Here is a 12,943-nt window from a genome sequence, read left to right as displayed (position 1 = left end):
AGGCCTAGACTGGCTTATGAGAGTGCCTTTCAGTTTTTGTGGAAGTTAAAGCAAAAAGTCACATTGCACACCTGTCATGAGAGCTCTGATCCCAGATGCAGCAGAATAGAAAAAGGCAGGCGAATTGTGCACATCAAAGGACCAATCAGTAGCTCTACTGCCAAAGCTGGGATACCACTCTTCACTGTCCCGCTCCTCTCACTAGTCTTTGTTCTCTCGCCACATCCTCTCCAGCGCCACCTTTCACAAGCTGAATGACTGTTTCAAACCCATTTCACAGCTACTAGCTTGACTAATATTCCTCTGCCATGTGTTCCTCCTCTATTACTATCCATGTGACAATTCCATGATCTCTCTCTAAGTTTGCAAGCATGTGGGTGTGAGTACATAAATATGTTTTATGATTTTCAGTGTTGGGCTGACTGAAAGCACCTCTTGTCTACATTCTATAAAGCAGTTTTCTGTCTCGGCCTATCTGAGTTGCTTCTGACTGATGTGTAAAATTGGACTGTTTTTGCTCCCATATATTCCTGAGGCAGGAGATCTGAGTGGGTTTCGTTATTCCTTGCCTCCTGAGGCACACAAAGTGTTTCATGTTCTTGTGGGTTGGAGTCAAACGGAGTACTACACATGAAGGCACACACTACAGGTTGCAATAGATTGATCTGCTCCTTTTTGTTTGTTTTCTGTGTACTGTCTGTATTTTTTGTGTTTGTGTCTATGTGTGTTGTGGAGTGTAAAGCTTGCTGCCTGTGATGAATTGCCACAGCAGTGGAGACAAATTTGGACGTCGAGGAGCGTTGTTGTTGCTCAGAAATCCGTGCTGCCTCTCCGCTCTGCGTAATGATGAAGAACTAGGCACACATGAGCCAGAGTAATGCAACTGTTGCAAATGAAAAGCACAAAAAACACATACATAGGACAAAGGCAGACAAGGAAGTGGGCCATGATATATCAGTGTGTGTGTGTGTGTGTGTGTGTGTGTGTGTGTGTGTGTGTGTGTGTGTGTGTGTGTGTGTGTGTGTGTGTGTGTGTGTGTGTTTGTGTGTGTGTGTGTGTGTGTGTGTGTGTGTGTGTGTGTGTGTGTGTGTGTTTATAGTTGCAGCTTGGCGTGGGTTTTGGTGTTTCAGTACAACCACAGCCCACCACCCTGGGACCACCACCCTCTTCCTTTAATACAAGGGCTTTAAAGGAGGGTTTGCAAAGGAACCATGTACTGTGGTGCTGATTGACAGTCTTTGTAGGTTTGCAGGGAACCCACTGTGGTGTTGCATGATATGCACAAAGGAAAAGTAGATGAAATGATCGGTTAGTGGGCTCTATGGTGAAGCGTGACTGTAGCAATTGTAGGTAATCGCTCATGGAAGAATCCCAGAGATAGAGAAAAGCTTGTAGGCATCTGGCAGAAATGGCAAGCTAGATATCAAAGCTTTAAAACAACATCAAATACCTATAGGATGACCACTGATTTCAGTCCTGGTCCTTATTAACAACATTTGAAATAGACCAGCACAATTTGAGTCTGTACATGTAAAAAACACATTCAAACATGGACTGTGCTCAATTCATTTATAATCTGTCATGCTGGCAATAGAACAGTCTAATAGAAGCAAACTTAGCAGAAAGCTATTATATGATTTGCCACTTTTTAAACATTTAAATAAATATTTTTTACACCATATGAGACATCCTTCCATTACTGTAGATTAAGAACTGGGATATAGCCATTTGATGGCCAAACCCTAGCCCTTATTTGACAGGAAACCAATGCAACAATATGTACGGTTGATCAAGGCAGGAGTTATTATAGTGGATTTTGTCACCTATGAAATGCTAAATAACGGAAGCTACCCTGTAATTCAGTTTATTTAGGTGCAATATGATCATATTTGTGATGCTGCTCATTTGCACCCCAGGACTCTCACCACTTAGCTAGCCTGCCTAGCTTATTAAAAACGTGTCTGTATGGCCCAACTCCACCAGCTTCTTCCTAACAACATTTCACCCTTCTTCAGCCCCTTTTTCCTGTTTGTGCTGTAGTATTTCAGGATTGTATTGTAGGCATACCTTTTGTCACCAGAGTTGCAAAAATATGCATGTTTGCCACACCCATGGGTGCTTTAATTTGTTCTTGTTCCCACTTTCACAAAAATAAAACCCAATGTTTATATAGAAAGTGATGACCTTTGGCCCTTTATAGATCCTGGTAGCATCATAAAGTCTTAGTCTTTAGAATTAGAATTAGATTTTGATATGTGTGTGTTATTGTTCCACAGGAAATTGTCAGACAAAATGGGAAGAGTGAGAAAAACACACACAGCCTTAATCAGAGCAATGTCCTCTTACCCCTCACTAAATCACTGGTGGGACCCAGTAGTCACACAGTGGCTGATGTTACAGCTTGGTTTCTATCAGGCCGATGAAGCTGTAACAACCTTTCCAGCACTTCATACACTGATGATGAATCAGACTTATTGTACATGTTTAAGCACGGCACAGGAAGGATTTCAAATGAGATCATTGTCCTCTAAGAGTTAAATATAAGCCTGAAATAATGGTCATGATTTTAAAATTGGTTTTCTTTCTGCAGTATAAGTAGTTCCATTCGACTTGCAAATTGCCTTTGTAGAGAAAAAGCACCCACCCACACCTCACCTTTAAGAATCAAAGAGATTTTGATCAGAGCATGCCTGTGATTGGTCAGACAGTACCTGCTAATAGTTTGATATGATGCACAAGTGCAGGTATTCAAAGTGTTACTTGGGATGCAACGGTACTCAGTAAAGTTCGGTCCACTCTGCACAGAACAATACGCCCTTATGGACCGCAGGTTTTCAATTAATTTTGCATTGATGCTTTACAGGCCACTGTGTGTGTGTGTGTGTGTGTGTGTGTGTGTGTGTGTGTGTGTGTGTGTGTGTGTGTGTGTGTGTGTGTGTGTGTGTGTGTGTGTGTGTGTGTGTGTGTGTGTGTGTGTGTGTGTGTGTGTGTGTGTGTGTGTGTGTGTGTGTGTGTCCCTGTCAAGACAGGTGAAAAGCCCTCCCCGCGAGTTAATGTCCAATCACTGCTGTGCGTCCACCCACGCACCCCCTCTCACACTGTTGTAACTTGAGCCGTGTTCAAAGTGCAGCTCACACACAGAAGCGGAAAAAAGAAAACAAAGAAGCATGGCCAGCACTAGCGGAGGAGTTGAGAGACAAAAGTTTGAATAAGCACCGGCTTCATTCAAATCTCCGGTGTGGGTTAATTTCGTTTTCGGCATTGAATGCAACGATGAGGGAGTGAAAATTGTTGATAGAAATTTTACTGCATCCCAACTCTCCCAGAAGTTCCGGGAGTCCCGCATATTGATAGCGGCTCCCTCACGCCCGCAAATGAGATACAATCTCCCGGAATCTGGAAATACTACTGTATTGTGTATACAAGTAGTCAAGGAATAAGAGGCAGTTTACCATTTGAAAGTGTTGTGTTTAGTAACTGTTAACTTGAAAGAAAAGTGTTATATTATTCAGTACACCAGTGATACTGGAATTTGTTTACTGCAAAATGCAGTTTTTGCTGACAAGCAAAATAAAGAGAGAATTTTGGGAGAAAAAAAGTTGTTTTCTTTACGCACAAAACACGTACCGAAACCGAACTGAAACTGTGGCCCAAAAACCGAGGTACGGACCGTACCGTGGGTTACCTGTACCGTTGCACCCCTAGTTACCACTGTACTTGAATGAATTTAATTAATTACTGTAATTATGATTGTAAATACTGTGCCATTTTTCTGCAAAGCCTCAGGTACATTGTAAATATTCAGTGTTCTTATATTTTATGTGTCAGTGACATTGCTGCATAGGCCTGACATCATACTTTGTTCTGTAAAGCAGTAATAAATAATAATGATCAGTTAGTGACACTATATATCCTTTGAGCAGATTTTTTGTGTTCAGAAAGATAAGTTCTTGTTCAGAAGAAAATTCACTGTGGAGGTACCAAAAATTAACGTGCACATTTATTTTCATCAAGAAGTGTCAGCCTATGGCTGAATATTGCTGACATTGTAAAGTTCAATTTCCATCTAATTCTCTTTTACAGGTGTTAGCTCGACTCAGTGACAGTTCCTTTATAACATAAAAAATGAAAATAGTATATTAATAGAAAATGTGCTTGTTCAAAACTGTTTGCCATATAGTCTTTGTAGAATGTAAATCACTTGATGTATTTAAGCTTTACATGGCCAGGTGCCTGAGTACATCAGAGAATTGTTAACTCCTTACTGTTCAAAAAGGACTCATAATCTGTTTAGGGGTTTGATGATACACTCAGCTCACGAGACGAGACGATACATAATACTGGGTTCAAAAGAACGAGACAAGACGAGATTTTAACACTATTTTTAAGAAAACTTCAATGACTAAATATATGACTGGAAAAATAGTCCTTGATTTAACTGAAAGTCACAAAATGCAAAACAATGCAGCTCCATTTTGAAATGTTTTAACTAATCTTTTTTTTTTAAATAATGTGGTGTCCATCGGCGATGCCTGACAGCCATCGCCGATGGACGATGGCATCGTCCATCGGACTAATCCTAATAGATATTTTATAGATAGATAATTTTAGTATTTATGGAAATAACCATAAATACCAAAAGTGTACACAATCACAAATACCAAAAATGAAGTAAGATGAATAACAATTATAGTATATAAATATAAATTAAATAAAGAATCACATTATCACAAATTATAACATTTTGTTAATAAAAACCACAGAAATAAAAGTTAAAAAAACACAAATCCCATGTCACACAACTACAACAGCAACATACTTATACATTGTGTATGATGTGCAAATGAGCGATAGAAACCCGATCGTTTATTTATTTATTTAGTTTGTTTTTTGTTTTTTTGTTTGGCATGCACGCTCCGTACCGCTCCCTGAATACTGCTTCGCGAGACAGTATTCACCTCGACGAGAAATATCGTCACCTCCCTAGAGCTGCTGGGTCAGGCCTGCTAGCTGTTCCAGAGTCCAAGTTAAGGTCAATGGGTGATGGAGCTTTTGCTGTACTTGCACCTCAGCTCTGGAACAGGCTTTCTGTTAGTATTCGATCTGCTGACACCATTTATGCTTTTAAATCCTGCCTTAAGACACATTTTATAGACTTGCCTTTTTGCCTGACACCTACTCTGATTTTTTTTTACATAAAACAGCTCTGTTGTGCTTGTTTATTTTTACTATTGCTGTCTATGAAAAGCACTTTGGGCTTTAAAATATAAAACATATTGTTACTATTATTGTTAAATGATGACATACAATAAGAATCGCAGTCAACATATTGGTGATGTAAAGCAAGAGTATTTGGTAAAAAATAAAATAAAATTGGACCATTAGAATTGAACATGATAGCGTTTAGTGACTACACCAATGTGACTGACTTTCAGTCAGTGACTAGACGAGCTGTGCTGCAGTAGACTGTGTTTGCTTGCTAAAATGTGGTCACACAGATCAGACTTGCTCTCTAGTGGGTTGGGTGGCTTCACTCGCCAAGAGTACTAATACTCTCGTCCCTGGAAAAAATCAGTCACCTGAAATTAGTTTATTTTTCTTTCTTCTTTAACATCCTATACTGAAACCCTTTTACGAAACTTGAACGGAATACAGAAAACTCAACAACACACCGAGACAGATAGACAATTGGCAGCCAACAGTCAAATGTAATAAAGCCAACACTGTTTCTGTTTTTGGTCAAACCCAGAATGTTTAATGTAAGTGTCCAGAGTTCAGTGGCAAACATCCCTTCACATTTTCATGATGTTTGACAAAGACTTCAAATTATATAGGCAACACAGAAGCAGTGAACACCTACATATTCACATTTGCATGACAACCACAGTAAAAACTTTTTATTGACAGTATGTGTTGTCCCTGAACTTTTAAATATACCTGCTATCTATTTCCTTCCCATCCACAGCAGGCTGTTTTCAACGAAAATCACTGGTCAGGTCCATCATTCTGCCTCAGCTGTCAGCGCCAGGGTTTTAACTGTACCAACAAAGGGCATGATTTACATGTCATATCTGCAAAGTTTTTTCCCCACTGTGTGCATTTTGGTGATTCCTTTGTGTGGCTTGATATTTTGAGTCAAAAGGATTCCATAGTAAATACTGTGAACCACCATGCTGACTGGTTTGAAATGGAATGGGTGTTTCATTTCAGTTTGACAGTGTATTGCATATTTCTCTACATGTGACTATTGATAAAGTTGACATCTTATAATTTTGTTTGTCAGCTGCTGACATCCTCTCAGCAGAAAAAACTTCTCACTTGTATATTCCAAAAGCTTGCCTTGAGCTAGTCCCATTATGTATTGGGTATACATGTGGGTTCAATGGTTTTAATATTGAATCTGTTATGTGTTTAAAACAGTGGCCAGCTATTGTCTGTTCCAAATTGTTGCAATGTGGATGGCAAGCCTCACCACTAAAATAAACTGCACTTTATCTGATTTTCTTTCTTTACTTCTCCTAACACCCCCTCTTTCTTTTTCTTCTTGGGTTTTTCAGAGAATGATGAGACAGGTGTGATGGATAGTTTGCTGGAAGCTCTACAGTCAGGCGCTGCATTCAGAGACCGCAGGAAGAGAGCGCCAAGACCCAGGGGTAAGTCTTTTGTCCTTTACCTACATTTATACACAAACAAAGACGCACACACACCAGCTTAATACCTGTATTGACTAGAAAGACTGTGGGCATTTAGTAATTCAATGTTCTAATTCTAGGCACTTATTCCAGTCGCATATTTATTAAAAAGCTGACTGAACTGAATCCATTCTTGGGTTCTCATGCCATGGCTTTATTTTATTTTATTTTTAGTCACTTGCAAAATACGATGCTGTTTGTTTGTACAAATGTTTGCTAGCAGTACCAAGCAAGATGCCAGAACAATACTGAGAACATTTTATGTTTGGATCTCAGTAAAATGCAATACACACCCAGATTACTGTTGTTTCTGGCAATCTTAAATCCACATCCAGGAATTGAAAAATTGAGAGCTGATGGGGCTAGTGGCGTTCTTCAGCTGGTGAACTCCTCCTTGAGATCTTTTTGATCCCCTTTGATGAATGTGTGTTGGCATTGTGTGTCCACTGCCCTCCTTACAGATAACCAGCACCAGACGATCAGCCCCAGCTCCTACCGCCAGGTTCTCAGGCCTGTTAACCATGGTAAAGCAAAAACAAGAAATCCATAAAGCTAAAGCCACAAGCTTTCTCAGCTCTTTTATCCTCTGTTGGAATTCAGCCTCAATCATTGCTTGCATGAAATGCAAATTTCCTTTGACAGTTCATATGACCTGCTTTTTTGTGTGTCCACTGACCTTTTCAGTTGTCCTTGTGCCTTTTTGTGACCTTGTGTGTGCCCTCTGAAAGTGTGAAAGGCCATTTCTAAAACAGTTTGAGGCAGTAGCGTGTGCAGAGTCTGAGACGGTTGAGATTGTTTTAAAGCAGTGTGTGGACTGGTTCGGTGCCTCAGTTTCATACGGTTCTTAAATTGTGCCGTACCTGCAGAATTTTGAGTTCAGCACTATGCTTTTCAATGTAGTTGTGCTTCTTCAAATTCTTAAGTTCATGTGAAGGGAGGAACAGATGTTTATTCACATCAAACAAGGATTTAGGTGTCTTAGAATGTTATGGATAGAGTATCGGTTGTTTGTCTTTTGGGGATAAGCGCTGAGTCAAGTGTGTCACATCCCAAGGAGAATACTTTGAAAGGGATAAGAAAGGTTACACTGAAAGATTTATAATTAAAATTATTAAATATAATTATATTGACAGTTCCATTGCAGGAAGTTTTGGGTCCCTCCTTGTGTTTCTACTTTGTTTTTGAAGAGAGGTAAGGCATGTGCACTAAGGTCAAACATACAGACTAAATGCTGTATTACAAATATCATTCAGACTGCATATAAGGTACATGTAGCTTAGAACACATTGGGTGATCAATGTTATCAATATTAGAAACTAATATTTGAATATAAAAAGGGCAAGGGTATGTCTTGATAACTTCCTGGGAGTGACAATTAAATGGCATACTAATTATACCAAATTTAATTGTGCTGTATTATTCATATTGTGAACAGATACTCTGCTTTTAGCTGTGGCTAAAATAAACAACAAATTCTCACGTCAAAGGTTTTCTACAGTCATTACGGAGGCACTTAAAAATTACGCTGTAACCCCATTACCTCTTAATACTTGAAATTGGAATCCCAGTGGGCTGGGTACAGCCACACATGAATAAAATGATTCACGCTCAATCCACCCACATCATTGATGGCAATGATAAAGGGCCTTGCTATGTTGTTCTGCTACGACTTATCTGAAATTAGATTGGAAAGGGACGAGGGGGAGGGAGATATACAGGGTGGGAGGAAAGAGACAGATAGAGGTGGCTGTAACATAAGAAATGGAGAGAAATGGTGTGAGGAAGAAAGATAGAGCCAGTTTGTAAGAATGAAACTAAGGTATAATGTGGGAGAAAATAGTTGGAGCACTGAGACTCAGAGGCTGTGTGTGTGTGTGTGTGTGTGTGTGTGTGTGTGTGTGTGTGTGTGTGTGTGTGTGTGTGTGTGTGTGTGTGTGTGTGTGTGTGTGTGTGTGTGTGTGTGTGTGTGTGTGTGTGTGTGTGTGTGTGTGTGTGTGTGTGTGTGTGTGTGTGTGTGAAACAGTCCGTATGAGAGAGAACATGCCAGAGCTAAATTGTTAACACAATATAGCTCTGGCATGTTGAATTGCAGTGCGTGAAGGAGTTTCTACTCAGTGTCCATGTTGTAAAAAGACCACATGATGTGATATACGGGTACAAAAGGTCCTGGAAGGTTCCTGGCCCAGCTGCCCCCTGCTGGTTTTCTCAGATATGGCCTTGTTGACTAATAAAGCTCAAGGCTTTGGTCTGTCACCGCAGGCATCATACTCACTGCCAGCCTCCCAGAGCAAACACAGCTAATTACTTTTTCTCTGCCCAGCCCCAGCACCAGCTCAGCCCTCTCAGTGCCCATTCATCTTAATTTCCCCCTCTCTGCCATCTGCCTCCTAAATAACACTCCTCCTCATTTCCCTACCATCCCATATCCCCACTGTCTTCTTCTATACTCTCATGGCCTGACAATGGCCCTCCCTAAACATAATTGCCTGTTATTGGTATGGAGTCTCTCCACTTCTCCTTCCTCACCCCCTCCTCTCCCATTTCCTTTCCCTTCTTCTCTCCTACGGAGAATCAGGCCTTAATTGCCCTGGGCTTAGTCCGCGGAGTGAGTGAAACCCACAACATGCTCTTTGTTTAGTTGGGAGCTGATGAAGTTTAGTCCGCGGTACAGGCACTTTAACAGCTGCATTCACTTTCACACCATCCTACCACCTCCTGTTCACACAGTTTTAAATACCCTTTAATAATTGATCTCAGGGGGTGTTGCTTCACTCCACTGGAGCAGTTAAGATAATTAAAACAGAAACATATGTGCCAGAAGATACTGTAATTAGTGTTAAAAGGGAGATATTTGAATGGTCAATCTGAACATGCATGGTGCCATTACATTTAGCACCAACGAAGCCTCAAGTGCTCTAGTTTCTTGTCTACAGAGAAAAATCAGATGACCAATAGATGCTGTTCCCCTATCCCAAAACTTTGATGAGACTGAGGAGTAGTCAGATTTAAGGGTTGAACGATCATCGGCCTGCCTCGATTATTGGAATTTTTACAATTATTGGAATCGTTATTTTTTTATCCGATTGCCAATATGTGCTATTTGGCTCTGATGCAGCAGCCTCTCTCTGTAGTCACCACTCTGTGGTCTTGAGCAGTGTCCCATCCACAACACTATCTGATTGGTTAAAAGTCATGAATAATAACGCTGAATGCTCTTGCATGCTGCTGTGCCACAAGACGGACTGGAGGAGCTCTGGTGAGCGAGCAGAGCTGTGTTTTGATCATAAGGCAGCAGATATTGCTGAAGTTACAATAAATTAAAAATCACAAACTTATGATGTATTTCTATGATGACAAGCCTGCCCAGTTTCCCAGTTATACTGCTGGAAATATCTAAAGCATGCATTTTGTTGCAGTGATGTAATTTAAGTGAAGCTGATGTTGAGTCTTGTAGAGCTAACTTGATGCGATAGAGAACATTAACATGTTAATTTGTTGATCCATATTTTAGCCACCTGACTACAGCAAAAAATATGTCTATAATTGTATGTCTATAATGTCATTTGTTGCACATCACTTACCAGGGCCGTGCACATTCTCAGTCTCAACCCACGCCTACTAGTAACATTACTGAAGTGTGTCCTGAAGCTGACACTGGCTGGTGGAACAGAATGGTTGTTACAGACTTTAGATGTAATGGAACTGTATCTAAGGCCTGTGTTAATACATATATGGACTGCTTAGATGGTATGCAGTCCATATGCATAGGTCCCCGCTATCACAGTTTAACATTGAAGCAGTGGTGGGTAGGGATGTCCCGATCCAGCTTTTTGCACTTCCGATCCGATACCGATATTGTAGCTTTTACTGTAGCCGATACCGGCCGATCCAAGCATGTATTAAAGATTAAAGATATTTACTTATTTTGTTGTTATACTCATGTTGAAAAGGGTTTTACTCTTAAGAACAACTAGCCAACTTAATTAAGTTAGTTTGAATAATCCACAATGGTTGGTAATAAGAAGCTGACCTGTTTATTCTTAACAGGGTTAAATAAACACAAAATAGACAAAATAATAAATAGTCAATTAACCACACAAACTGAATTGGCATCAGTGCTCTGCTCTTGAACAACAAGAGTGTAAACCAAGGCTTAAAAAGCCATCAGTGCAAACAATATTGTAAACTGTATGAAAAAAGCAAAACACACAAAAAAGCTGAGTAGAAAATAAATAGTGGGATGCTGGACAGGTCGCTAGGTGTGCTGAAAAACGCGGACCGGATTTGGGGGGAAAAGCTGAAAAAAACTGGAATGGATTACCTACATCGGTGCGCTGGAAAACAGTTTTGAAAACAAACTGGATCGGGAGCCCGGATCGGGATTTTCCCGTGCAGGCCGATCCGATATTGATATGCATTTTTTTGCTAATATCGGCGGCCGATCCGATCCAAATATCGGATCGGGACATCCCTAGTGGTGGGATAGTTACTCAGATACTTAAGTAAAAGTACCACTACCATAATGTAAAAATACTAATTGCAAGTAAATGTCATGCACTTAAAATTCTACTTAAGAGTAAGTACAGAAGTATTACCAGCTAAATTTACTTTAAGTATGAAAGTAACTACTTATTTTGCAAAAAACTCAAGCTGTGACTGATATTAAATACATTTAACAACGTACATCATTATTATTGATAAGGCAATGCATAAGCAGCATTTTATTGCTGAAGCTGATTGAGGTGGAGGTAGTTTGAACTTCTTTGTGAGGGTCATTAGATATATCTGAGCGGTTTTGAGGTGATAGATTGGGTAGGAAAGAAGAAAAAAATAGTTCTTCTACATAAAATTAAATTTTAATTATTTTCTTTAATTTGTACATTTTTGTGACATATTGTAGAGTTTAACTTCTTTGGACCTTAAAATGTTATCTATTTGAAAATGTTAGGGTAATTATTTCTTTGGTGTAACTGCAAACAACACAGACATCTGAAACATGACAAAGAGCCACAAATACACAATGATTTGGGGACCACAATCCAAAAGGTTTGGCAACCATATATTTTATATAAAATTGTATTCTGAAAAGTATTAGTGCAGTAGAAAAAGTACAGTATTTTTCTCTGACATGTAGTGGAATGGAAGTATAAAGTAGCATCAAATGGAAATACTCAAGTTAAGTACAAGTACCTTAAAATTGTACTGTAGTACAGTACTTGACTACATGTACTCAGTTACTCTCCACCAGTGCATTTCAGTAAGTGAAATCAACTAATGGCTTTCCAAAGCTATTTTTCTATAATAAATGAAGCATAATTGTGTGTTCTAAACTTTTTCATTTTGCTGCAAATGTACTTTGGTTCTTATTATCAGTTATCATCCTCTTTATTTACTAATAAAAAGATTCATATCGGTCAGTCTTATGACAATATGCCACGTTATAGAAAATAAGATTAAAGAGGCAGTCTACCTCAATGGTTCACTGCTTGCAAAGAGATGTACAGGTACATCACCCCCTCCTTCTCTTCCTTCCTGTTTTCTTAATACTGTACTGGGTCCTGGCCTCAGTTCCCTGAATTTTTCTCAGCTTCCTTCATTGTCTCTCATCTCTCCTCTCCTTCCCCTAAATTGGCTCAGCACACTTCAACATGAGCCAGCAGCTGAGGTGTTTAGCTTGGTCTGCAGTCCTCCCTCAGCACACATACACATACACATAAAAGTACACAGACACACCTGCAGACTTCTGGGGATGAAGGTAAGCAGGCTTTGTGGTGGCTGGCCTGGGTTAGGATAAGGCTGTGGGGCTCTGGGGCTCCTCGACACTCTAAATTGGATTGGGCTCCACAGAATGATGGATCGATGGTGGTTAGCCACACAGGTGTAAGAGACTTATTGAATCTATAAAGCAGCCATAGCTTTTTAACTGTGTCCTTCTGAAAACATCTCTCCAGGCACTGTCTGGTCATTTCAGCCTTCTTTGCAAGCCCTCATCACAGCCTTGCTGACAGGCCAGCATGTGCAGGTACATGTTAAGAAGAATCACATAGCTTTTTTTTCTTTTATTTTTTTCGTTATATTGTTGTGGTTGACAGACAGTGAGAGCCTCCAAGTGTGTAAGGAAGCACAACCAAGAGGAACATTAAGGATGTATGTATGTGATGTAATGCCCTTGTCCTGGAGAAAAAAAGTGGACGAACAGGATCTATGAAAGAGTAATGCCTCAGTCTTTAGGAGCAATTGCTTCAGATGTC

General features: G+C 39.9%; 1 protein-coding gene and 1 long non-coding RNA gene across 2 annotated transcripts in view; both read left to right on the top strand.

Annotated features, from left to right (window-relative positions):
- LOC133991015 (uncharacterized) overlaps nucleotides 1–12,943 on the top strand; it is a 558,552-nt gene that overhangs the window by 310,550 nt on the left and 235,059 nt on the right. The gene's annotated exons all lie outside the window — the stretch shown is intronic.
- Nucleotides 1–12,943, top strand: part of LOC133977789 (protein diaphanous homolog 3-like) — a 176,466-nt gene that overhangs the window by 116,541 nt on the left and 46,982 nt on the right. Inside the window, exons 26-27 of the mRNA XM_062416074.1 lie at nucleotides 6,558–6,653; nucleotides 7,154–7,216. Of these exons, the coding sequence (XP_062272058.1) occupies nucleotides 6,558–6,653; nucleotides 7,154–7,216 (159 nt within the window). The remainder of the gene's footprint in view (nucleotides 1–6,557; nucleotides 6,654–7,153; nucleotides 7,217–12,943) is intronic.

This window comes from Scomber scombrus, chromosome 1, assembly GCF_963691925.1.
Source record: "Scomber scombrus chromosome 1, fScoSco1.1, whole genome shotgun sequence".
NCBI classification, from domain to species: domain Eukaryota; kingdom Metazoa; phylum Chordata; class Actinopteri; order Scombriformes; family Scombridae; genus Scomber; species Scomber scombrus.
This window is presented reverse-complemented; position numbering and strand designations above follow the sequence as displayed.